Below are 26,060 nucleotides of genomic sequence, written 5' to 3'. Positions count from 1 at the left end.
TAACCAACCGGTGGGTAATTCAGGCCTCCATACTTCCCATTTGCCTGTCAAGTCCTTGACCCCATCCGTTTCCCACTAGATCCTCCCGCCCCACTCCCCGGGCCCGGGAGCTGTTACTTGCTCTGATAAAAATTCTTCGCGGGAAGAAAATGGCTCTCTCAGTGTCCGCCGCTCCACGATCCTTTCTCCAGCTCCGGGAAAAGCCCCGCAGCTCGGCAGCCGCCCGCTGACAGCTCTCCCGGTGCGGGCCTGCTCCGGGACCCGCGCCCGCGGCTGTGCGGACCTGGACGCAGCGCGTGCGCCGAGCCGCTCACCGCGCGCAACCGCAGGCCGCCGCCGCGCCGTCCCTGAGCAGCTCGCTCTCGGTTTCGGTTTCCCCGCGGGCTCCGCCTTCCCCTATGGCGGAGTCTATTCATTTACTCCTTAACCATGTTGCCCAAGAAGATCCAAAGGACCCTCCTTCACGTGGCTTTGAGAAATACATTGGAGAGGGGAGCACAAGCATCCTTGAAAAGCTCTGTAATGGCTGCCCACTGTAGGTGGGGGCTGTAGATGGGAAATGCTGCCATTGAAAAGGCTCCCTGATTTCTGGGATTGCCCGGAGTGACAGAGGCCATGTGGCAACACTTAAACACCAAAGAAAAGGGCAGCAAGGTAAGAGTAGTAATCAGAAAGGTTTGAGCACTAGAGATCTTTAGTGGTGACAAATTTAGTGGTGACAAATTGATCCAAGTATCTAAGATGTATCAACCTACAACTCTGAACTCATGGGGAGTTTCCTGTGAGCAGATGACTGAGAAAGAAAAATCTGAGTGTAACACAATACACTAGCACTAACCCAGAAGTGGACTGATGTGTTACGGCAGTTGCTCTTGGGAAGTGATCCTAAAGGACAGTGGGGGAAAGGAGATCCTCCCAGTGGACAGAACTTTGAGCAATACAATTGGTTGTCACTTGGAAGGAGAGAAAACCAGTGTCTTGTCCAGAGCTAGTGGCTAACAATTTAGCTGGTTGTTAAGAGGTTTGGGAGGAACAAGATCAGAGGGTTGGTGATGAGATCTGGGGAAAAGGATGTGGGTGAATCATTTAATCTAGACACAGAGGATGAGCACTTTGGTGATCCCTAGTGAATGCTCACCAAAGGCACCCACTTCTGAAGCTTTTTGAGAATCAGATTGCAAGAAGACTTCTGTCGATGTCAGTCAGTCTTTTCCCCAGCTATGTCAGTGCTTGCTCAAAAAAGAGTGAAGAGTTTATGGCAGCAAAAACTGAGGATATGTATGAGTTCATCAACATGGATTTCTCCTCTTCAGGGCTGATCTGGCTGCTGAGCACCAAAGTACCAACAGCAGAGACCAACAATGAACCCCCATGTAGAGTGCCATACTCCAAGGGGGACCAGCCTGGCAGACCAGCTACATGGAAGCCCTTCTGTATTAGTCAGGGTTCTCTAGAGAAACAACTGGCAGGATACACACACACACACACACGCACGCACACGTAAATGGTTCATGTGACCATAGGAATTTATGAGTCCAAATTCTGTAGGGCAGGCGCAAATTGGCAGTCAATGAAGATGATGTTGAATTCCCCAGGAGAAGCTGCAAGTTGAAACCTCAAATGGGGTAAGCATGGATTCCCCAGGAGAAGCTAGCTGTCTATAGTAGAGATAAAATATTTTTTCTTTCTGTGTACTGAAATCATGAATTCTCCCTTCAAGGCCTCCAACTGATTGGATGAGACTTCTCTCATTGCTGAAGGCAATCTCCTTTGTTGATTGTAGACATTATCAGCCATAGATGCAATCAACTGACTAATGATTTAAATCCACAAAATACCCTCACAGTAACAATCAGGCTAGTGCTTGCTTGACCAAAAACCCAGCCAAATTGACAAATGAAATTAGCGATCACACCTTTTATCATGGAGGGGATAGGAAGATGTCCTCTTTATAGTAAACACTTATTCCAGATCTGGATTTGCTTTTCCTTCCCTCAGTGCTTCTGCCAGCACCATCATGGTTGGGCATTCTGAATGCCTTATTCACCATCCTCACTAAGGATCTTCATTTTACAGCAAAAGAAATGAGATGGTAGATGGACTACCATGGAATTCAATGATTTTGCATGAACCTCACTGCCGTAACACAGCTGGCCTTAATAGAATAGTGGGATGGAGTACTGAAGACTCCGTTATAGCCCCGGGTGGGAGACAACATTTGGTGAGTTGGGGTACTGTCCTTCAAGGTGCAGTATATATCTAAACTAGGGTGCGGTTTCTCCCTTGGTCAGAATACCTGGGCCCAGGAAACAAACAGTAGAAGTGGGAAAGTCATGTCACACAATTAAATCTAATTACCCACTTGTAAAATGCATGCTTCCTGCTCTCATGACCTTGGGCTCTGTTTCCACCAGGGACACATGGTCCCACTGAACAATAACTTGAAACTACATCTGGTCATTGCAGGTTCTTCATGGTATTGAGCCATCAAGAAAATAAGGGTCAGGGTGATTAATACTAATTACCAAGGGGAAACAATGTTGCTACTGCACAATCAAGTCAGGGAGGAGTATGTCTGGAACCCAGGGGTTCCTCTGGGGTTCTGCCTAGTAATTCCCTGTTCAATGATAGATATTAATGGAAGTCTATAGCTGCTGAACCCAGGTAAGACTGCTAAGGGCTCAGACCTTCCCGGACTGAAGGTTTGTATCACCCCACCAGTGGGGGACCTCTCTGAGAGCAGAGGGAACATGGAAGAAGAAAGTTTTACAAACTGACTATAGCCTCATGACCTTTTGTAGAACAAAGGACCATAGAAGGGATGCATGTTTTCTTCCTTGATTTATTAGATACATATCTTATGTAAAATTTGTTGTTATTGGTTAATTTTATGAGTCTTTAGGTTGGAGTGTTTTTTTTTTTCAAATTCAGTTTTATTGAGATGTATTCACATACCATACAGTCATCCATGGTGTGCAATCAACAGTTCACAGTACCATCATATAGTTATGCATTCATCACCCCAATCTATTTTTGAACATTTTCTTTACACCAGAAAGAATCAGAATAAGAATAAAAAATAAAAAGAAAAAAGAAAACCAAATCATCCCCCTCATCCCATCCTATTTTTCGTTTAGTTTTTGTTCCCATTTTTCTGCTTATCCATACATACACTGAATAAAGGGAGTGCAATCCACAAGGTTTTCACAATCACACTATCACCCCTTGTAATCTACATTGTTATACAATCGTCTTCAAGAGTCAAGGCTACTGGGTTGGAGTTTGATAGCTTCAGGTATTTACTTCTAGCTATTCTAATACATTGAAACCTAAAAATTGTTATCTATATAGTGCGTAAGAATGTTCACCAGAGTGACCTCTCAACTCCATTTGAAATCTCTCAGCCACTGAAACTATTTTGTTTCATTTCGTGTCCCCCTTTTGGTCAAGAAGATATTCTGAATCCCATGATGCCAGGTCCAGATTCATCTCCGGGAGTGATATCCTGCGTTGCTAGGGAGATTTACACCCCTGGGAGTCAAATCCCATGTAGAGGGGAGGGCAGTGAGATCACCTGCTGAGGTGGCTTAGCTAGAGAGAGAGGGCCACATCTGAGCAACAAAGAGGCACTCAGGGGGAGACTCTTAGGCACAGTTATAAGCAGGGTTAGCATCTCCTTTGCAGTAACGAGCTTCATAAGGTTAAGCCCCAAGATAGAGGGCTCGGCATACCAAGCCGTCAATCCTCAATGTTTGTGAGAACATCAGCAGCAATCCAGGTGAGGAAGTCCAACACTTCCACATTTTTCCTCAGCTCCTCAGGGGGGCCCTCCATATATATTTTTATTTTCTGCCCAAATTACTTTGGGATGAGTTGCTATTTCACTCTAACCTATACAAACCTACCATATCTCACTTCCTATTCAAAGTTCCATGTAATTGTGGTGTTTGAACAAACTGACTGTAGACATTATATTGTTTCAAAAGTATAGATCCTGCACCAAATAAACATCTCTTCCCTTGTTCTCACATGGAAGTTGAAGTTTTAACACACAGTCGGTTTCAACCTTTACCCTTTGGCCCAGTTTGCCCTAGTCTTAACCAGATCTGCTTCATTCCTTTCTCTAATTGAAGTCTGGGCTCTTTTTCAGCTTTTTTTTTTTTTTTCAAGTTGCTGTATGTGCTAATACTGACATTCATGTCTGCCAAGCTCTAGCTCTGGGTTTCAGGTGTCACACAAGATACCCAATGTTAGGTTGGAATGTTTTAAGGTAGAATTGTGACTAACATAGAGGAGGAATGAACATTACATAGCAATGGCCACAGAGATTTAGGGGAGAGCATAAGCATGTTCTCATGTGAAGGAGGGACAGATGCTTTAGATGGGAACTTATTATTTGCTTGAAATATTATTGGTAAAAGGAGTGCTCTGTACTAGATGCTGTTTATTTTCATTGGCATCCTTTCTCATCCCCTTCATTGTCCCCTTATCCACAGAATTGTCATGTAGAGAAGGTTAATACCGCATTTTCCAGGTTTCTGCAGAGTTAAAGCTCTGAATATAATTGGGATCCTGCAAATGATGGGAGATTTGTAAGGCAGAAGGGAGGATAAAGCCATCCTTCTGTGCCAAAACAAGCTTACAGTCCAGCTCCCAAGCTCAGTGGTGTTTGCAGGAGCTGGACTCCACAGTCTCTTGTCAATTCTCCAAGAGTGTGGGACATCTGTGGTGGCGGCAGTGGTAGAAATAGTGGCCGTGGCAGGGTCCTGAAGTTCGGGTATCAGCTACAGTGGAAGGCTCCTGATTCCCTTTCTTCCAGCCCTTCCGACAATTATGCAAGTTCTAATATGCTACCAAATTTTTCTGCTTGACATAGGTATGGTAGTTTCTGTTTCCTGTACTGAACCCTGAATAATGCATCAAGCAGAAACCTCCCTGAAAAATGGAGCCTACACAGAGGGAGTCAAGTTGAGAAATAAAGTTTAAGAGTCCGGTCCTTGTTTGAGCCTGGGAGGATGAAGCCTTACCTGAAGCCAACCCATCCTGAACTGTTCAGTTACAGGAGCACTCCCTCCTCCCACCCACCCCCTTATAAACCAATTGGGATTTTATTTTCTGTTTATTATATCAAAAGCACCCTAAATGACCTGATGGTTCAGAAACACTTCTTGGAAAGATTCCTTTATTCGTTAATTTATTAAACAAATGTTTATTAAGCACTGGAAATAACCCTGATGAAGTATAAAGGACACTGTGTCCTGAAAATTTTTGTCTAGAAATTAGCTTCTACAGGATGGAGTGTTTATAGAAAGGTGTGTTGGAGAGTGTACAGATAGATAGATAGCAAGATAAATAGACAGAAGGAACAGAAGCATCTTTGGTAGCTTTTGTTGACTCTCAAGATGGCCTTGCTTAATGTGTAACTCTCTATGAACACCAATATGGTTATTGACGATCCAATAGGTCCATTTATCCACTTTAACATCCACAGTCACTTTTCGATCAAAATGTATAATGGTAAAGTAACTTATCAGACATATATAAAAGAATCATATGTGTATTAAGTATGTGTAATTCCTTTTTAACTGGCAGATGAAAAATAATCCCTGTTGTTCCTGTGTTGGGAAATTATTGAGTGGTCAGCTTTTATTTTGTACCATGTCCCAGATGGCTCTTTTCCCCAAAGGTTGCTGTTGAATAAATTTGTTTAGCTCACTTCTAAAACTTTTGTCTTTATCAATAGTCCACACATGCATATGATTATGAAATCATCATCAGGTAACTTATATGTTATGTGGCTTTAAGCAAGACCTGTAACCTATCAGATCCTCAGTTCATTTATCAGTTTTTTTCATTTAACAAGGATTTGTTAATTGTTATCCATGGGCCAGATACCTGCTACCTGAGGGTAAATTAAAGAATAAAACATTTCCTGCCCTCCATGTGCTCAGTTTCCTCACCTTTATAAACAAGGTTCCTTCCAGCTATGATTTTCCTTAATTCTGTATTAGATCTTTTCACCATGACAAAATACTCCAGGAAGGGGAATCTCACTTTAAGGGCAGAGACAAAACACACTGAAGTCACAGCATTTAAAAAAAAAAATGCCTTAAATTCATAGGCCTTCTCTCGGTTTGATTTGTTTTTATCATGCTTTTTAAATTATGAAATATTTCCAATCATAGAAAAATGTAGAGAATCATATACTAAAGAAGCATATCCACCTCCCAGCTTTACTATTCAGCAATAACATTTTGTTGATACCTGTCAGCAACATTCGACATAGTAGATCATCCTTGTTCTCAGCAACACCTTCCTCACTGGCTTCCAGGACACCAACTTTCCTCCTGGCTGGTACCTCTTGGTCTCCTTTGCTGAGGGCCCAGGGCTCTGTTCTTGGACGCTTTTTCTTCTCGAGTTATACCCAAATCTCTGGTTATCTCACCCAGTTTCATGGATTTAAATACTATTTACATGTTGACAACTTCCAAATTTGTATCTCCAGCAAGGACCAGTCCACTAATCCCCAGATACATCAGATGCATATATTCTACTTTCCTTTCAGTATCTCTACTTGGATGTCTAACTGGCACATCTGAATATATTCTCCCTCTCCCCAACCTATTCTAACACATCTTCCCCATCTCTGTTAATGATGGTCCTGTCCATCCTCTTGCAGTCATCCTCGTCTCGTTTCTTTTACAGCCTAGATCTATGTCATTGAATCCTGTTGGCTCTACCTCCCAAATACATATAGAATCCGGCTATTTCCCACCACCTCTGCTCCTACTACCACAGTCTAAGCCATGGTCATCTGTTGCCTGGTTTATTACAACATCTAACTGGTCTTCCCAATTTCATCGTTGCTTCCTCTCTCCTTCCACAGTCTATTCTCAACAAGTCAGCCAAAGTGATTCTGTTAAAACATACATCAGATCATGTCACTATTCTACTTAAAACCCATGACTCCAAGAGAAAACCCCAAAGTTTTGGCCCCTGGAAACCCTTCTGACCTAAGTTCCTGCTACCCTCCGCCTCACTCATTCCCTTCAAGCCACTCTGGCCTTCTCTCTGTTCCTAAGCTTCCCAGGCACACACTGCCCCATGCCTTTGCCCTTGCTGTCCCTTCTGCTGGAAGTTCTTCCCCTAGATAACTGCATGGCTCACAGCTCTGGTACAAATGTCAATTACTCAGGGAGGCCTTCCCTGATTACACTATTTACACAGCAATCACCACTCTCAGCCTGTTGCTCTCTCCCTTGTCTGTTCTATTTTCCCTCCAGGGCACTTTAGCCTTCTATTTTATGATATAATGTGTTTGTGTATTGCTTATTGTCTGCCTTCTCCCTGTAAAATGTAAGCTCCACACAGGTAGGAATTTTCGTCTGTGTTTTTTTTTTTTTTTTTCATTAATGCATTTTCATTATCTAAAACAGGGCTCAACAAATTATGGCACATGGGCCAAGTCCAGACCATTTCCTGTTTTGTAAATAAAGTTGCACTAGAACATAGCCATACCCATTCATTTTTATATTGTCTATGGCTGCTTTCACACCACAATGGCAGAGTTGAGTCATTGCAACAGAGACCATATGGCCCTCAATGTGGAAAATATTTACTATAAGCCCTTTTCAGAAAAAGTTTGCTGATCCTTGTTTTAGAAAAATGTCTGGCCATGGAGGAGAAGAAGAAATAACAAGGATCCTGAGAGGTAGCAGCCAGTAGGAAAATGAAGAAAGAGCATCATAGAAATTTTGGGGGAGGAGAGCGTGATCTAATATGAAAGATATTGCTCAATAAATATTTGTTGAATGACTATTGGGAAACAGTTAATATTTGTTGAATGAATCTTGGGAAACAATTAATCCCCCCGTATTCCACTTCCTGATCCCAATCCTCTTCTTCCTCTCCAGAGGTAACCACTAATTTAAATTATTCACATGCATGATTTTAAATTTACTACTTACGTATGTATTTATTTTTTTAAAGTTCCATATTATTTGCATGTTTAAAAATTGTTTTTTAAACAATTTTTGTTTTTATCGATTTTTTTTATCAATCATTTTTTTATTGAGGTAAAATTCACGTAACACAAAATTCACCGTTTTAACCATTTTAAAGTGTACAGCTCAGTGGCATTTAGTACAGTCATAAGGTTGTACAATCATCACCCCTACTAGTTCCAGAACATTTTCATCACCCCAAAAGAATCCCATAGGCACTATGTCATCATTATGTTTTTAAGATTTGTTTACTTCATACATGTAATAGCTGAATATTTTCTTTTAATATTTCTCAATTTATTTATCCATTATTCTGAGTTTATTTTGTAAATTTTTCACTATTTAAAACAATGTTGTAAAAAAATATTTTTCTTAATGTATCCTTGTGCAAATTAGGGAGAGAGTTTCCCTAGAGAATACACCCAAGAGGGTAATATCTGGACTGTAAGGTAATTGTGCACACATAATTTTACTAAACTTTCCAAAATGTATAGGAGTACACTTCCGTTTCTTCTCTCCCATCCTTTGTGCCATTGTTGTCATACATTTACTCCTACATATATTATAGACCCAAAACACATTGTTATTGCTTTTGCTTTAGACAATTATCTTTGAAAATGTTTTTATTAGAATGGTTCTAGGTTTACTCAAAAATTATGCAGAAAGTACCGAGCTCTCATATATCCTGATACACAGTTTTCCCTATTATTTACATTTTACATTAATATGGTATCTTTGTTTCAATTAATGAAATGTTATATTATTAACTATAGTCCATAGTTTACATTAGGGTTCACTCTTTGTGTTGTACAGTCCTATTCTGCTAACACATATAGAACCTAAAATTAATCATTTTAGCCACTTTCAAGTATGTATTTCAGTGGTGTTATATTCTCACTGCTGTACTAGCATCACCACCCTCCGTTTCCAGAACTTTTCCATCACCCCAAACAGAAACTCTGTACCAACTGAGCATTAACTCCCCCTTCCCCACACCCATTCCTACTCCTGGGAACCCTTGTGTTAATTTTTGACTAATAGACAGTTATCTTTTAAAGAAATTAAGAGAGCTGACAGACTGAGGATGGTGACTTTGAAAAGTTACCTTTTAAAGAAATTAAAAACTGAAGAAAATCTCTTTTACATATACCCACCTATTCACCATTTCTGGAGCACTTCATTCCTTTGTGTAAATCCAAATTTCCATCTGGTATTTTCCTTCTGCCTGAAGAACTTTCTCTAATATGTCTTGTAGTACATGTCTGTTGGAGATGATTCTTCCACGGTTTCATTTGATAGAAACTTATTTTATCTTCCTTTTTGATAGGTATTTTTGCTTGGTATAGATTGACAGGCATTTTTCTGTCGTTTCTTTAAGCTGTCACTCCATTGCCTTCTGATTTAGAGTTTCTGATGAGAAGTCTGCTTTATTTCTGGTCTTTGATTCTTTGTATGTAACATCTTTTTTTCTCTGACTGCCTTTAAGATTTTCTCTTTGCTACCGGGGTTCAGCAATTGCATTATGATGTACTTTAGTGCTATTTTCTTTATATTCTTTCAATTTGTTGAACTTCTTGGATCTATGGATTTATAGTTGTCATGAATTTGAAAAATTTCATTCATTATTTCTTCAAATATTTTTTCTGTACCCCTCCTTTTGTCCTTCTGAGATTCCAACTACATACATAGTTGCTTGATAATGTCTATAAGTCACTGATGCACTGTTCATATTTTTTTGTAGTCTTTTTTTTTCTCTCTGTGCTTCATTTAGGATAGTTTCTTTTGTTATGTCTCCAAGTTTCCCAGTCTTTTCTTCTTCAGTGTCTAATGTGCTGTTTATCTCTTTCAGTGTATTTTTTTTCATTTCAAATATTGTGTTTTTCATCTCTAAAACTTCCATTTGGGTCTTTTTACATCTTGTATTTCTCTTTCCAGCATGTTTATTTTCCTTTAAATATTTGAGCATATTTTTAAGATGTGTAATAACTCTTTTAAGATCTTTTTCTGCTAATTCCAACATCTCAGTCATTTATTTGTTTGTATCTATTTTTGCTTTTTCTTCTAGTTATGGGTCATGCTTTCCTGCTTCTTTGTATGCCTGAAAAAATTTGTATTGGGTGGTAGACATAATGCTGAGTGCTGTATATTGTTAAATTTCTTTTTAAAATGTTGGACTTTTTCTGGCATGGACGTAAGTTACTCGGGTTCATTTTGATCTTTTTTTTTTTTCAATTTATTCAACCAATATTTATTGACCAGCTTACTATGTGCTAGGTACTGGAAGTATAGTAGTCAATAGAGCATCTCTGCCATCATGGAATTTACAGATTAGACAAGAATGGCAAAAAAAAAAAAAAAAAAAAAAAAAAAAAAATACAAGTAAGTGTAAAATCACACTGTGATAACAATGAACAACAACAAAAAAACAGTGTAGAAAAAAAATATACGCACTCTTTTGATTATTCATTTTTTTCAGAATATTTGTGGCACTAAAAATTGCCTAACATGGTGTAAGTCAATAAAGAAAATTTTACAACTTCACACTGTAAAAATAGCAATCACAATTGTAGAGGGAGAGTTAGCTTTTTAAATCATCAGTTGTCTCCACAATAAAATCACCAAGATATTACTACTTTTCAGTTATGCCCTTGATCATGTGGCTTGAATATTTGTTTTACAAAACCAAGAATATAAATTATTTGAAGAACCAAAGACAAAAGAACCATGAGTAACAAAACAAAATGAAAGACAACAAATTAACTGCAATTTCTTATGAACCTTGTTCGAACAAAAAGTACATGTAATAAGAAAAATAATCCATTACAACAATTCTGACTTGAAAATGCTAAGAAAATGTTTAAAGAAGTGACAATCATCAGCATAAGAAGCAACTAGCATGTTAAAAGGAAGAAAAATAGAATATTTTTTAGATTTTACAATATTAAATGTCAGAAGGCATATTAACATTTAATTTAATAAAAAATTAATTCTATGTTATCTATAGAAATAAGAGCAGAATTCACATAAACAAATGAATTTTCGTATCTGTCAGTTTCCAAACTGCAAAATAAATTTATTTGCCATACTACTGCATAGGACTGTTGGGAAGACTAAATAAATAATGTGGAAGCACACCAAAAAATGTCAATTTTTGCACTCAAAACTTAAAGCAATTTAATAAGTAACAAAACTGTCTACATGGGGACCTCATCTCCTTTCTTCTGTCCATGATATGGTAAAAGTGTCATAAAATAGGCAATCAGAGGCAGAAGAAAAAAATTCAAAAACTTCATAATTCATAAATTGATTATTCCCCAACAGATTGGCTGTTCAAGAATTAACCCTCTTACCTAAAGCTACACAAATATACATATTTATCTCAAATAATATATATCTCAAATACAACCAGAGAAATTCTTTCACATATGTATGAACTGTTTACAAATTATAGCTCACCATTACTACAAACACAAACAAAAGTTTTGCATGTGACTATGAGTAGACAAGATACACGTGTATTTATCCACACATACAATGTATTCTAGCTTGACACTTATTTTCTGTTTAAGGTATTTTAAATTTAAAGCAATAAGCATTCAATGGTCAGTTTATTTTATTACACTGAAGGGAGTCTGTCAATTCAGCACACAGAAACCAATTATTATAGGCCGATGAGTTTGAAGCAACTTCTAGCATAGGTCTAACAACTAATCCCCCAAGTCACAGTCCCATGTTAATAACAGCAGCCTTGTTTAAAACAATACTTTAAACTAGGAAATTTTTTAAATGAAGGACAGTTTTAAGTATTTTGTTATTGTTTCTTAGAAAACATTCTGGATTGTTTCTAGGTCTGCCTAAGAGAGCCTTTCCTTTAAAACCCTTAAAATGTAGGGCAGGAGGTATCCTTAACATAGCAACATAACCATTAACGGCTTCACCGAATTCAAAACAAGGACCACCATTAAAATAAAACAAAACAAGCAGGTGGAGTACGCGAGTACTGATCACTATTCCTGACAACCTGTTTTTTCTTAGATGAAGGATTTGCTACTACACTAAAACCACATTAAAATCTATGCCTATGTGCAACCTCCTGTTTGAAAACTAAAACTCCAGACAAATTCCAACCCATATCCATGGCATTAGCGTTATTATTTAGTATGTTGGGCTTCATTTAAAAGGAGAGCGGAGAAAAATACTGACAACTTTAAAAGCGCAAAGCTTTTAAATCGCCTCCTAAATCATCTATGCATAAACCAGTAGACTACATTCAGCAACTACTAGACTGCACCAGCAGATCAAAGACTTTTCCTATTCCTGGGAATGTTATCCCCACCGAAAAAGAACAGAAACTGCAGCCCCTACGGCTGGAGCCAGTTCCCCGGAATTTCCCAAAATATGCCTAATCACCAAATGAAGAAGGGACACTTCTCCGGAGACCAAGGCGGCAGAGGTATCTTACATCTTTTCCAGGCGATAGGACAGGGGGAGGGGGTGGAGGATCCGAGTGTGTCGCCTCCGCCCTCGGCTCCCACGGTGCCTACCGCGGGGCCTGGCGCAGGGTGAAGTGAGGCCGCCCTGACCCGCCCCAGAGCTGCCCGGCCTGGCCTCCCCACTCCGGGGACGCACCTGGCACCGGCTCCCGGGATCCGCCGGTCTACAGGGCAGGAAGGAGCGGCGGAAAAGCTGCCTGCCCTTCCCCACACAAGCTACCCGCTGCGCCTCAGCTCTCTGCAGTTCCCTTTGCGCAGGTCTGGCCCGCGCCCCCGCTCGGGAGTCACTGCAGCAGCAGCGGCCCGGTCGCCATTACAGCCTAACCTTGATCCTTTTTGAAGGTTTGCTTTTATTTTTTTATGGTGGGGCTAGGGCTAATTAACTAAACAGCCAATTTAGTCCCACTACTAAGGTATGACCATTTTAGGGAATCCACCCAATGCCTCTTCCCAAATCTAAGTGAGGTCTAGGAATATTGTCTGCCTTTCTGCTTCCCAGTGATTCTTTCCCTGTTTTCACGGAGATTTCCACTGTCCTTGCGGAGCTTTCCACTGTCCTTCCATGCATGTACATTTCTATACTCCATTAAAGATGTGAGGGGTTCCCTCTGTAGATCTCAGGGATTACCTCTCTCTGAGCATCATTTTCTCCAGTGCTCTGCCCCGAGAATTCTAGCCTCCTCAGCCTGCTGACCTTCAACCTCCAACTGAGTGAGAGCTCTGGACTCCGCTTGGGTTCCCTTTCTCTGGGCTGCAGCTTGGAAATTGCCTCTAGGTAACAAGCTGGGACAGTTGTAAGGCTCACCTCATTTGTTTACCTCCTCTTGGGAATCCCAATATTGCCTTGCCTGTCATTCAGTGTCTGAAAACAGATGTTTCATATATTTTGTCCAGTTTTCTAGCTGCTATGGTGGGAAGGCCCTTCCCATAACAGTTAATCCTTCAGAGCCAGATATGGAAATCTCTCTTTCATTTTAATCTGTATTTTCCTAATTACTACATTTTCCACATTATATGTTTATTTGCCATTTGGGTTCCTCTTCCTTAACTGACTTTTTTTCTGTTAGGTTATATTTTCTTTCACCTATTTATTTGTAAGTGCTCTTTATGTAGCTTTCTATTTAGTAAATATCTTCTCCCAATCTCTGTCATGCCATTTAACTTTTTTCTTTTTCACATTTTTAATGACGTCTTTTTTTTTTACAGAGGTTTTAAATGTTAATGTAGACAAACATATAAATTGTTTCCCTTTTGCTTGTGCTTTATTTTTGTATTTAAGAAATCCTATCTTGAGGTCATAAAAATATTCTTTTGTGTTTTCTTCTAAAAATTTAAGGTTTTTCCTTCTTTTTAAACATAGTTATTTAATTCACAAGAAATTTATTTTTGAGAGTGTAAAGTAAGGATATGATTTTATTTCTATGTCATAACCAATTGTCTTAGCACCAAATGCTGAAGAGATTAATTTCTTCCCATGACACACAATGCCACCTCGGTCATATTTGAAGATCCTTGCATGCATGGGTCAGTCTGACAGCTCTATTTTGTTCCATTTGTCTGTTTGCCTATGCACACATCATTCAAGTGGCCTTGGTCATTTAAAACCCAAACCCCTTTGTTACTGAAAAATTGCTCAATGGCAAGCCAATATCATCTCTGATTCTTATTTGCTCTAGTTCTGTTTCCTCTTTGGTTTTAAGGTGTCTGCTTACTTTATTGAGAGCTGAGCTATGCTTTTTAAATAATAAAAAAAAAAAATTTGTCCAGCATTTCTTGATGTTTTGAAGGGAGGGTTTTCAGATGATCTAATTCACCATACTGCCAGAAATAGAAGTCCTATAACATTTCTCAAAGAAATTTCTATGAATCATCCTATCCTTAACTATATGTATCTTAATGTTAGAGTGGAACTTGCTACAGTGTAAATAGTAAGGACTATTGAGAGTTTGAGAGCTGTCAGATTTAGTGGAAGGGATTTTTTTACAGAACATACTCTACCTTCTATTTGTTCCACACAACCACTGTGTGGTAGTCTGTCTGTAGCAGAAAAGCCTTTTTGGTGGAATAACACAATCTTTAATCTTTAGCCTTGAATTAAAGATTGTGTTAAATAGAAATCTAAAGTTTCTTGAGGGTGGGGAGTCTTTATAGGACATACTGCAATGGCTAACAAAGAGAAAAGCAATGCATTTTTTTTTTAATCAAATTAAAAGAGAATTTACTAATCCTATTTCAGTACAATGTTGGAACTAAATTTCTCCCAGCAATAAGTTGGAGATCGCCACCATAGGTGCTTTGTTCACAGTGAGAAAGGAGTGGAGGGATTATGAGAAAAGGACAAAACAATTGTGCATCACCCAAGGCCTTTCCTGTCTGTGCTCAAACACACATGCAAGTGAGAGTGTCTGTTTATGTTCCTCTGGGAAGCTAGAGGAGGAACAAATTCAAACCCCAGTACAATACATTAATGATAGTGTACCTTTGGGGAAGCTAAAATGCTCTTTCCTCTAGAAGTGGACAAACTTAAATTTGCGCTCAAAAATTTCAGATTTTATCATTATTACTTAATTTTCTAATTAAATACTATTTAATTATTTAACTAATTTGGTATTTAATTATTTAATTGTTTGATTGATTACATTGTTATTTAAATTTATATATTATTAAGGAAAAGAAAATATTCAGACCTGCTGATTTGACCAGAATCAAGCCTGGAAATATGAATCATACTTCAGTTTTGCTCCTAAACAAGTTCCTGCTAAGCACTCATTGAATTTTTCATCCATTTCCTGGTTCTGAGTTTCACTGAACAAATTTTTCCAATCACCAACTTCGCCTACAATATACAAAAAAAAAGTAGACCCAGACATGTGTTAGAATATTTCGTCTTGATTTTACCACTGTTTGGTACAGTGTTGCACATTGCAATGTGAAAATGGACATGAGAAAAATTGGACACTCTTAAAAACTGAAGTAATCTCTCTTGTAAACACAAACAATGTCCATTCCGGTTTCCCCATCTGTGGAGAGGCGGGTGATATTCTTTCTTTACATCCCTAGGGGGCGACCTTGGCCTCAGTTATTTTCCACTCTCCCTCTCCCAACACCTGGGACCTAAAATTCCACCTTTCAATAGTTTTTTCCACTCTCTCCCTAAAGTCTCTAAATACAAACACCCCTTGGAAAGTTAACATTTTACAGCAGGTTTTGGTTAAGACCTTAGATGCTGACGGTTTTGCAAGTTTATTGTTTTGCCTGAGATTGGGATATATTTCATTTCCTTTTAAAAATAAAGGAAGTTACTTCTATCTTTGGGATTTTTTGATATTTGAATTTAAGTTGAAAGTTTGTTGTTGTATATCCATTAAAATTTATTTAGAAGGAGGTTTTAATGACATGAGGAAATGCCTATAATATGTTAAGGAAATAAAATAAAACACAAAATGATTTACAAATGTCATTAATTATATAAAAATGTCTTAAAATAAGGCTAGAAGGAAATATGCCAAAAACATTATACATGCCTCTGGATTGGAGAAATATGGGTAATTGCTAATGCTTTTTCATATTTTTCTATGCTTTCTGAATTTTCTACAAGAAGCATTGTAACTTTAGATTTTTCTATTCTGAATAGTACTTGATTAACAATGTGTAGAAAGGTTCTATTTTCCCTCTTTTCAAAGTTAATAAAGCAAGGCATAAAAATCAGGATTAAAGTCAGGAAGCAAACCAAAGCTAATTTACATTCCATGTTTCATTCACAGTGGACTTTCAAAATGGGTCTTTATTTGAAAAAGTGGAGTAGAGTCAAGTCAATCCAGGCTCAAATCCTGGCTCCATAATTAACTGGCTGTATGACAATGGACAAATGAAAGTCCCTGAGCTTTGGTTTCCAAATTTGTAAAATAGGGTTTTAATGTCCTCTTTATTGTACAATTAAGCCCAGCAAAGGTTCTGATACATGATAGATGCCTGATAAATGAGAGCTGTTGTTGTTGTAAATGGGCTGCCTCTAAATCTCTTTATGCCTTCATTATATACAAATAACAAATAAGATTGGCAATCCTTAATTAAGCTTAATATCAGAAATTTCCGTTAAAAATGTGAATGTTGTTCTGAAATTTATGTGTGTCAGAAACATGTGTGTCAGAAACAGCCAGTTACCTATCCAATATTCATTTGCTCCTTCTTCCTTATCAACAAAACTCTGATTTTAATTGGGCAGTAACCTGTCCAACTAAAAAAATATAAAAATCACATTTCCCAGCCACCCCTGAAGTGAGAGGTGGACAATAAGGTGTAAGAAGAAGTCATCAAGTGAGGCTTCCAGGAATGCTCTATACAAATGGTTCTGCCCCTTGCCCATTCCCTTTTTCCTACCTGGAATTTGAATGCAATGGTGGTTCTCCAGCTACTTCATTGTCAGTATGTGGCAATAAGCAGAAAGGGAGAAGGAACCTAGGGCCCTAAAAGATAATGTGGAGCTTCCAGTTCCAGCTCTGAACTGCCTATGTCTACATCTCTTGTTGGAGGAGAGAAAAAGAAAACCCTGTCTTGTTTAAACCAAAGTTATTTGGCTTGTCTGTTACATGCTGGCAAATTCATTCCGTATCTGATACAATATTTCAGAAACCAAAGCAACTTTACCTTTGCGGAACAGGAACAGGCCAACAACACCGTGTGTTTCCTGAGATTTTGCTCGCATTGCTTGGAAGGTACTCCGGGCAGAGATAGTTTGAATCTGTTCCCCAGTTACAGAAAATCCAAAGAACTCAGCAATTTGTTTTACTCCATCAGCCAGATTCTGAAAATAAAATTTTAAAAGATAATCTTCTTTCTATGGGAATTGTGCCTTGATCAAATATAGATAAGTATCTGAGACGGAAGATGTTGGATTTATTAAACCTGCTTCCTATCTAGTTAATCTGTTTATCTCTCTTTTTCAGGATTACTCTGATACTGTAATATAAATATCTGGGGTATCTCTATAAGGTATTCTTTGTAGTTTTAATTTATGACTCTGTTTGAACTGCCAGATAATACTACTCAGCATATAAATAATGAGAGTAAACACTAGTTAGTAGGTTAGAATTGCGTCTGGGATGATATTCATTTTATTAAAAAGTACCAGTGCTGAGGAAATTAATGAATAATTTTTTGTTCTGAATCCCATTATAGCTAATCTTTAATTCCATCAAGAAAATATATTTTTAGAGTGATAAAAACCATCACGAATCTTGAAACTTATCTTGTCTAACTCCCCTTGTAAATGATGAGCTCCACAACAGTATCTCTGACCAAGGGAGAGTCGTAAGTCTTCTAGAACAATTTCTTTAACTGTATTCTACAAAATACTAGTGCACCACAAGATGGTTATAGATGTTTTATGGAAAAGGGGGGGGGGGTTTGTGGTCAAATAAGTTTGGAATCCTTTGCGTTAAAAAAAGTTAAGCTTTTTAAGTTTTCTGTAAGACTTCTCAGTCTGTAATGTACAACATGCAGTGTGATTCTCCAAAAAAGGAGGCTATATGATACACAGTTTCCAAATCTATTAGAGTAAGCATCCTCCTCCCACCTCCCAAGAAAGAACTATTAACATCCTTTGCAACACTGGTATTCTAGAGAACACAACTTTAAGAAACAACTCTAACTCTAGGCTAGAGGGAAAAAAGACTAAATTAGTATGTAATACAAATACATCCTATAACAGAAGGGATGGATTAAATTACACTTTCTTTATAATTTGATAAGAATGTCATGATACACTGGTGTTAAAAACAGAATTAAGTTAAGGAGCATTTGACATACTCCCTCCTCTTGAACATACTTTCTTCGCTGGGGTTCCAGAACTCTGGTTTCCTTCCTACCTCATGGGCCAATCCTTTTCAGTCTCCTTTGCCAATTCTTCCTGTTTTCCTCCCAACTCTTTATAACCAGGGCTAAGTTCTTGGTCCTCTTCTCTTCTCTATCTATATACCTACATATCTAAGTATGTAATCTCACGGTTTTAAATACCATCTATGTGCCAGTGCTTCCCAAATTTTCATCTACAACCCAGAGCTCTCTCCACATTCAAGACTTATAACCAACTTATAGCAGTTGTCCTCTCCTTTAGGATGAGTAATAAACATCTTGAGCTCGATGTGTCCAGAACCAAACCCCTGGTCTCCCCAGCAGTCTCTCCACCTCCTGCCTTCTATTCAATTGATGGAAAAATCATTCCTTCCTGTTGGTCAGACCAATAATCTTGCAGTCTTATTTGACCTCCTCTTCCTCTCGCCACCTCCCCACCATCCCCAAAATCCAATCCAGCAGCAAATCCTATTGGCTCTTCCTTCCACATATATCCAGAATTCAACCACTTCCCATCACCACCACTGCCTCTTGCTAATCTGAGCCACCATCTTCCTTGCCTGGACTACTGCAGTAACCTCTTCACAGGTCTTCCTGTGAACTGCTCTGGTCTATTCTCATACACCAGCCAGAATGATCCTGTTAAAAACATGTCCGCTCAGATCCCACAATGACTTCCCATTTTACTCAAGAGTGAAAGTCAGTGATTTCAGTGGCCTGCCATGCCATTGCTACCATATCCCCTTACCTCTGTCCTGTTGGCTGTTCTGCCCTGGCTCATACCCACTGGCCTAGCCACATGCACCTGCCTTCTTGCTGTTCCTTAATTACATCAGACACACTCCTGCCTCAGGACCTTTGCTCCAGCTGGCTCCCTCTCCCCAGAATGCTCTTCCCCCATTACCTACATGGCTCACTCCCTCACCCCCATCAGGTCTGTGCTCAAACCACACCCTGCTCCGCCCAGTGAGCTCTTCCCAGACTACCCTATTTTATACCAGAACTTGTCCAGAACCCCAATCTCCCACCCTCTGGCATTTCGAGTTTTCCTTAACCAGCTCTGTTGTTTGTTTGTTTATTTCTTATATTCTATAAACATTTAAAATGTATTATGTGTGCTGTTATCATTCTGTCTCCCCATGTTCTCCAGCTAAAATGCTAGCTTCTCCAGGGCAGGGAACTTTGGCCTGTTCATTGCTATATCACAAGGCCTAGAACAATGCTGAACAATCACTAAACAAATTCTTGTTGAATGAATAAACAGTTTTTAAAAATAGCATTAAATGGAAAAAATCAATTCACAACCATGTTCAGTTAAATCTCATGTGAGACCTACCTATTGTTTTTTTCATTATGAATATGAACTATCCATCATACAAGGAAAATAAAACAGCCATTGTTCCTAATGAATTAATGCTAAGCATTAATTTCTGTTAAAGAAGCAATTTAAGCACTTATATTCTGTTAATTTTTTTTCTAGTGCTTTTCCATATATCTGGAATTTTTTTAATTGAACATATTTGTTCATAAATCAGACATTACGACTAAGTGCTTTATGTTGTAGTTATAATAAACCTTTATAATTTATAATTATAATCTCACCTTTTTCAGGTCTTCATATAATATGAGCTTAACATTCTCATCATCAAGATGCTTGTTCCAATTAGTTGCAAAATCAAAATAGCTTCCCCAAGAAACTAAAACACATGGGAGGGGAAAACGGCTTAAGGAATTTTAAATGACTAAGGTTCAAAATGATAGATAGTTAATTTATACACTAAAATATAAACTATACATATGTGTTTGTGCTCAAACAAGATATGATTACAAGTTATTTTAAATCCCTGCCCCCAAAGGGTTGCCATAAACCAGTTCCATTGTCAGATTTCTATCCATTTTCTTATCTTCTTAAATACTTTCCATCAATAATAACACAATTAAACTAATTTTAAAAAGTGGTTTGATGAAAGCTACATGACATTTATGAATATGAATGTCAGTAAAATAATTCAGAAATAGTGAATGACACATGAAAACTGACAAAAACAATGCCAGAAAGAAAAATGATGAGACAGATCTAAACAGCACTGTCCAGTAGAAATGTAACATAAGCCACATATGTAATTTAAAATTTTCTAGTAGCCACATTAAAAGAAACAGGTGAAATTAATTTTAATATTACATTTTATTTAACTCAATATATTAAAAATATTTCAATATATAATCAACCTAAAATTTATTACTAAAACATTGCACATTCTTTTGTTCACTCCAAGTCTTCAAAAGCTTGTGGGTATTTTATACTTACAGAGTATATCAATCTGGATACTAATTTTTTTCAGAAATACTTAATGTATATTTGGTGTCATATAACTTAGAGTTGCAAAAGTAGAAGGAACACCCAACATGTTCCAAACTTACTTAAAATTTTTTCAATAACTTGAACTGAGTATTTGTTTTTTAATTTAAATTTAAATAAATTAAAATGAAATAAAATTTAAAATTCAGCTCCTCAGTTGCATTAGTCATGTTTTACGTGCTCAATTGCCACTTGTGCTACTAGCTACAATATTGGATAGTGCAGATTGACACATTGATTAGCTGTGCTGTTACTAGCTGTGTGACTTTGAACAACTTCCTTAACCTCTCTGTACCTTAGTTTCTCCTTCTGTAAACTGGACTTGTTATAAGGATTAAATGAATTAACACCTGTCAAATGCTTAAAACCCTGCCTGGTTCATAGCAACTGCTCAATAAATGTCTATGTATCATCATCATCATCATCATCATCATCATCATCATCATCAGGAAGCATTGCTGTGAACCAGGTAATTTCTAGGTGTTCTTTTTATTGTACCAATATTGTAAGCTGCTCACTCGATACCCAATACACCTCTTTTTTATTCCTACCCAAACCCTGATTATTTGAAGCCAAGCAAAGGATCATGATCGGTTTAAGTCAATCATGAGAATTATTTTTCCCATTTTTCTGCCTCCTTTAGAGCTGAGATCAGACACGTGACATGATTCTGGCTAAGAGGCACCAAGTTCCAAGAGCCTGCTGGAAGGTTTCAGGCAAAACTGCTGCTTTCTTTGGTTAAGGTGCATAGCGGGTGCCACCCCTCTTACCACTTCCTGACCTGAAGGTGAGGCTTGGAGGTACAACAGTCACCTTGAGGGCATGAGGCAAAAAGCCTGAGGGAGAAGCGAAGAGATTGCTGGGTTGCTGAACCAGTCGCCACCTTCAGACTTCTTATTCAGTGAGAAAAACAAAATCTGAATTGTTTAGGCCACTGTGGTCAGGTTTTCAGTACTTCCAAGGCACTGTTAACTGAGGTGCATATTTTCTTTATCCTTTAATCATTCAAGCAAGCCTAGGAGATAGGTTCAGTTATTCTGTCCATTTTGTCCATGAAGAAATGGAAATCCTGAGAGGTTTAGAAACCACTTTAAGGCCACAGCATTAGGAAGTTAGGGGTGTTGCGGTCATTCAAAAGCAGGCTGACACCAAAGCTAGCACCACCAGGCAAAATGCTATCTGTCTTAACTCCTGTAGGTCAGATTTTATTATCTCTTCTTTACAAGTAAGGAAACCATAGTTCAGAGAGATCAAATATCTTGCTCAAAAATCACACAAGCAGTGACTTAAACTTGGGTTTAAGTTCTAGCTGCACTATTTAGTGACTGTGTGACTCCACTAAGCATCTATTTCCTACTCTATAAAATGGGGAGAATAATAATATTGTCCTCATAGGGTTCTTGTTGAATTAAAATGAGATAATGTATGTCAGGGATAACACCTAGTGCCTTGGCATATAATAACTTCTCAATAAATGGTAGCCATTTTATTTTAGCAAATAATAATTATTAATATGTAATAAAAAGTGATGAAGCCCAATCCAGTCCTTTTCATTCCAAGTCCTATACATTTTCTGATATATTCAATTGCCTCCATGCATTGAATTTAAGAACTCTGTGAGACAGAAACTCCATCCAAGTTATAACCACCACATCACTGTCAACCGAATAACTGGGCTAAAAGAATGGAGACAGTAACAGATTCCCTAAAACAGATAGTCTCAATGATGGCAGGTTTTGCATTATTGAATTTTCTCTCATATTATTAATGGGATAGTGTTTCAGACTTGCCTTAGCCACCTCTAACCAGTCTTAGTGAGGGGTTACTAGACAAATCAAAGCTTTCTTAATGGTGCTTCACAAGCATTTCTGTGTGATTTTTTTTCTGCTACACTGCAATCTCAACATTTTATTTTTGCCAAGGAGCCAGTCCTACACCCAGTGTCCACGGGAGGATGTGGCACTGTGCTGCTGATCACCTTTAGTGGTGGTCCTTTAAAGTGATCTGGCAACAGCTTCTCCTCTAGGATCATCTGCTATTAATTCTTCCTTCTCCTACAGTTGAAAATTCAACAGAGCCAACAATAAAGGGAGGTTCATTAGTCTTTGGCCACTGCACCCATATAGAGTAGAGTCACTGCCACTTACAAGCAGTAGAACATTTGCCAAGTGATTTAACTTTCAGATTAGTTTCCTCATCTGTACAATGGGACTAATTTTTCCTAACTTGCAGTTTGTTATGAGTCTTAAATGAAATCATGCTACACAACACCCATTTTAATGCCTGGAATATTAGTAGGCACTTAAAAAACAGTAGTTTGTTAAACTTCATTTAAGTGAAACTTTGGTTCTTGGATCCACCTAAATCTTATTTCTTTCTATACTCTAAAATACATTTGAATTTTTGTATTTATGTGGTTATCTGTTGAAGTAAGAAGAATTTTTTGTTTTATTTTATTTTATTTATTTATTTATTTATTTATTTATTTATTTATTTATTTATTTATTACCAACAACCATACCTTGTCCCTTCATGAACTGTCTGAAGAATTCATCCCACGAGCCATAGCTTGGAATATCGGGGACATCATTGTGGAAATGGAAAAAAGACACTGCTGTATCTTTAGGATTTCGAAATATCACCAATATCTAAAGAGAGAAAATTAACTCTATTTATTTAGGTCTATGCTTTGAGCTTTGAAAAAGTGAAAGGGTGACCAAGTTATTGTGACCTCTTATATAATAAGAATTTTGTTACAATAAAGAGAAAGAATGACAGTAAGAAATGGAGGGACAGGAAGTAGCAGATGGGGAAGTCTGAGGGGAAAGAAGGCAGAAAGATGACGGAAAAGAAGATTGAGTTTGTAGCAGGGGGCTTTTACTAATCTGTTTAGATGGTAAAAGGCTGAAGATGGTTAAAAATAAAAAGAGCAAGGTCATTAGAATAGTCACAAGAATGCAATCTGAAAGGCTAAACCCCAAAATAAAATAAAGAATTTCAGAATAACATTAAGGACAATGAAAATAATATTTTGAGTTTGGTGGGAGAAGAAGATCAAAGAATATCAAAGCACATTACTCTGAGGTGTGATGTTTATGGGAGATGAAGCAGAACCTATGAATTCTCATACGTTTGTCTTCTTTGAGGAGGAGAGGAAGAAATAAACATTGTAAAGAGCAAACTGAAACCCAAGAGAACCAAACGAATGTAGGTGACCACCTGGCTGCCACAGGAGAGTTCAGACTTTATGGTCTTACGTTTCAAGAACTGAGAACACTGAAGAAAGCGTTATTGAGTACTGTTAGTGACATTTGAGGAATCTGAGAGAACCCACAAGAGGTCAGAAGTCTGGAAACAGGAAGAAGTCATTTCACTTTCAGAAAGGGAAATGATGTGGATTTTGCAAAGTATAGATTTGTGACTTGACCTCCACTTGGGAGAAATTGCTGGAATTGATGAAACATGATTAGGGGCCACATAAAAGAGGAAGCAGTAACCACCAGAGGGCAACACAAGTACCCCAAGAACAAGTCACAGCAGGTTTTCCTTGGAGATGGTTTTAGATAATATATTAAGTTGCGTATGATTTCTTCTGCACAAATGGAAGAATGTAAGCCAGTAACAGGAATATTTGGGCATATCTGATTGGAAGCTCAGGTGTAAAGGATGCTGAATAATTAATGTATAATTCCTTCAAGGTTTTTAATGACATTCCCTTTGTCCTGGTTGGACCAAAGTCAACATTTTAATAAGTGATTTAGGTAAAGATATAAAAGCTATATTTATCAGAAATGTAAATGACAATAAGCTGGGAGGGAAGAGTCAGGATCCCCAAACACTTTGACAGTCTAAAGAAATGAGCTAATGCTAATGGGATGAAATTAAATAATAGAAATAAATGGATTCGTGGTCAATGTCTTGCTCTTGGGTCTAAAAGTCACCACTGTTCCCAGTCCAAATAGTCAGTTCTTCGGTTTCAGGATTTTACACTTGAGGATTTTGATGAGTCATCATGACTCAGAGCAATTTACAATTTTAGAAAGACATAAACTTGAATCATGGGGGCTGAGTCTGAAGCATGACACTGCCCTCTCACCTTGACTCTGTAGCTCTTTTCTGTATTCTTGTGAAAGTGAAACCCTGTTCAAAAGCCTGCATGTTCCTCATCCAAATGCTTTATAAATTACTTTAATATTGTTTCTTATAGAGTCATTAAGGGGAAAAAAAGAGTCATCTAGAATTTGGGATTATATTTAACTGCATTTAACAGGGTAAATTATATGTTACAGTGGTATTTACAATTTTGGAGATTCTCAAAGTTGTCAACATAAGGAAAAACTGTAACAGAGCTGTCCAAAGCTGGCATAGGAAGTGGAGGAATTCCCTTATAACTGGAGGTGCTCATAGTCCAGACAGCCACTTAGTGTAATTCAAACACCAACTGGGGATTGGAGTAGACAATCTGTAGGGTATTTTCCAATTCTGAGCTCCTAGGACTCTTGTACCATGACCACAAGACTGCTAATTCTAAGCTTCTACTTGCCGGTATTTTTTTCCCTACTCTTCCTTTCCTCCTTCCCTGTTTCCCCCCCTCCCTCCTACCACTGTAGTGATGTTAACTGCTTTCCTCCTTCTTTGTATTTATCTACTATTTCTTCACTCTCCTGCCATCACATTGTAGCATTCTAATCTTTTCATCCAGAGACAGAGAAAAGAGGCATGAAGAAATAGGAATGAAGGGGAGACTGGATAGCAGAAAAGAAAGAGAATTGGGTGAAAACTAGTAATTATGAGAAATACATTAATACTGATTAAAAAAACAAGATTTTTAAACAAATGGTAAGAGTAGCCAAAGCACTATTACAATTATGTATGCATGATGTGAAATTTGATACCAGATATGAAATTCAGAAATAAAATAATTTCAGACCTCAGGTAAATAGTGATCACCAGATAGGACCAAGGAATAATTTTCGCTCCTTTCCATAGGTTGTATCCTTTTGTTAAACTCTCTAAATATCCTAGTAGTATGCTGGAATCTATTCACTATAAAATAGGTTGTAAATTTGCTTCCTTCTATGTATGTGTGTGTGTGTGTGTGTGTGTGTATACTATTTGAAAATGCACTTGGAATACCACTATAACAAATATATCTGAAGAAAGAAACAACAGTGAAGGAGATACTGAATCCCATACTTCATTCATTAAAATTCTGTGATGAGGAGTGAACTCATCATACACTGCAGACAGCCAGTACCCTTATATAAAAACTTAAAATTGAAATACCAGTAGAAAGAGCACTAACCTTGGCTTTATTCTTGAAGATAGACTCAGGTAGTTTGTCATAATGGA

General features: G+C 37.9%; 2 protein-coding genes across 5 annotated transcripts in view; one reads left to right on the top strand and one right to left on the bottom strand.

The window, feature by feature from the left end:
• EIF2AK2 (eukaryotic translation initiation factor 2 alpha kinase 2) overlaps positions 1-17,268 on the bottom strand; it is a 65,799-nt gene extending 48,531 nt beyond the window's left edge. Inside the window, exons 1-2 of one of the 3 annotated variants that reach the window (XM_037807557.1) lie at positions 17,144-17,268; positions 15,184-15,332 (exon numbers count right to left, since the gene is read on the bottom strand). In XM_037807557.1, coding sequence (XP_037663485.1) covers positions 15,184-15,224 — 41 coding nt within the window. In that variant the 5' untranslated portion in view covers positions 15,225-15,332; positions 17,144-17,268. Of the gene's footprint in view, positions 1-117; positions 343-15,183; positions 15,333-17,143 lie in introns of those variants that run through there. The other 2 variants (XM_037807559.1, XM_037807558.1) reach the window with 2 other exon arrangements.
• CEBPZOS (CEBPZ opposite strand) overlaps positions 12,594-26,060 on the top strand; it is a 69,683-nt gene continuing 56,216 nt past the window's right edge. The window contains exons 1-2 of one of the 2 annotated variants that reach the window (XM_037807565.1): positions 12,594-12,838; positions 21,352-21,495. The gene's annotated coding sequence lies outside the window, so the exon portion shown is untranslated. The remainder of the gene's footprint in view (positions 12,839-21,351; positions 21,496-26,060) is intronic. The other variant, XM_037807563.1, reaches the window with a different exon arrangement.

Source organism: Choloepus didactylus, chromosome 17 (assembly GCF_015220235.1).
Source record: "Choloepus didactylus isolate mChoDid1 chromosome 17, mChoDid1.pri, whole genome shotgun sequence".
Lineage (NCBI taxonomy): Eukaryota > Metazoa > Chordata > Mammalia > Pilosa > Megalonychidae > Choloepus > Choloepus didactylus.
Note: the sequence above shows the minus strand (reverse complement) of the source record. Positions and strands in the feature narration are given on the sequence as shown.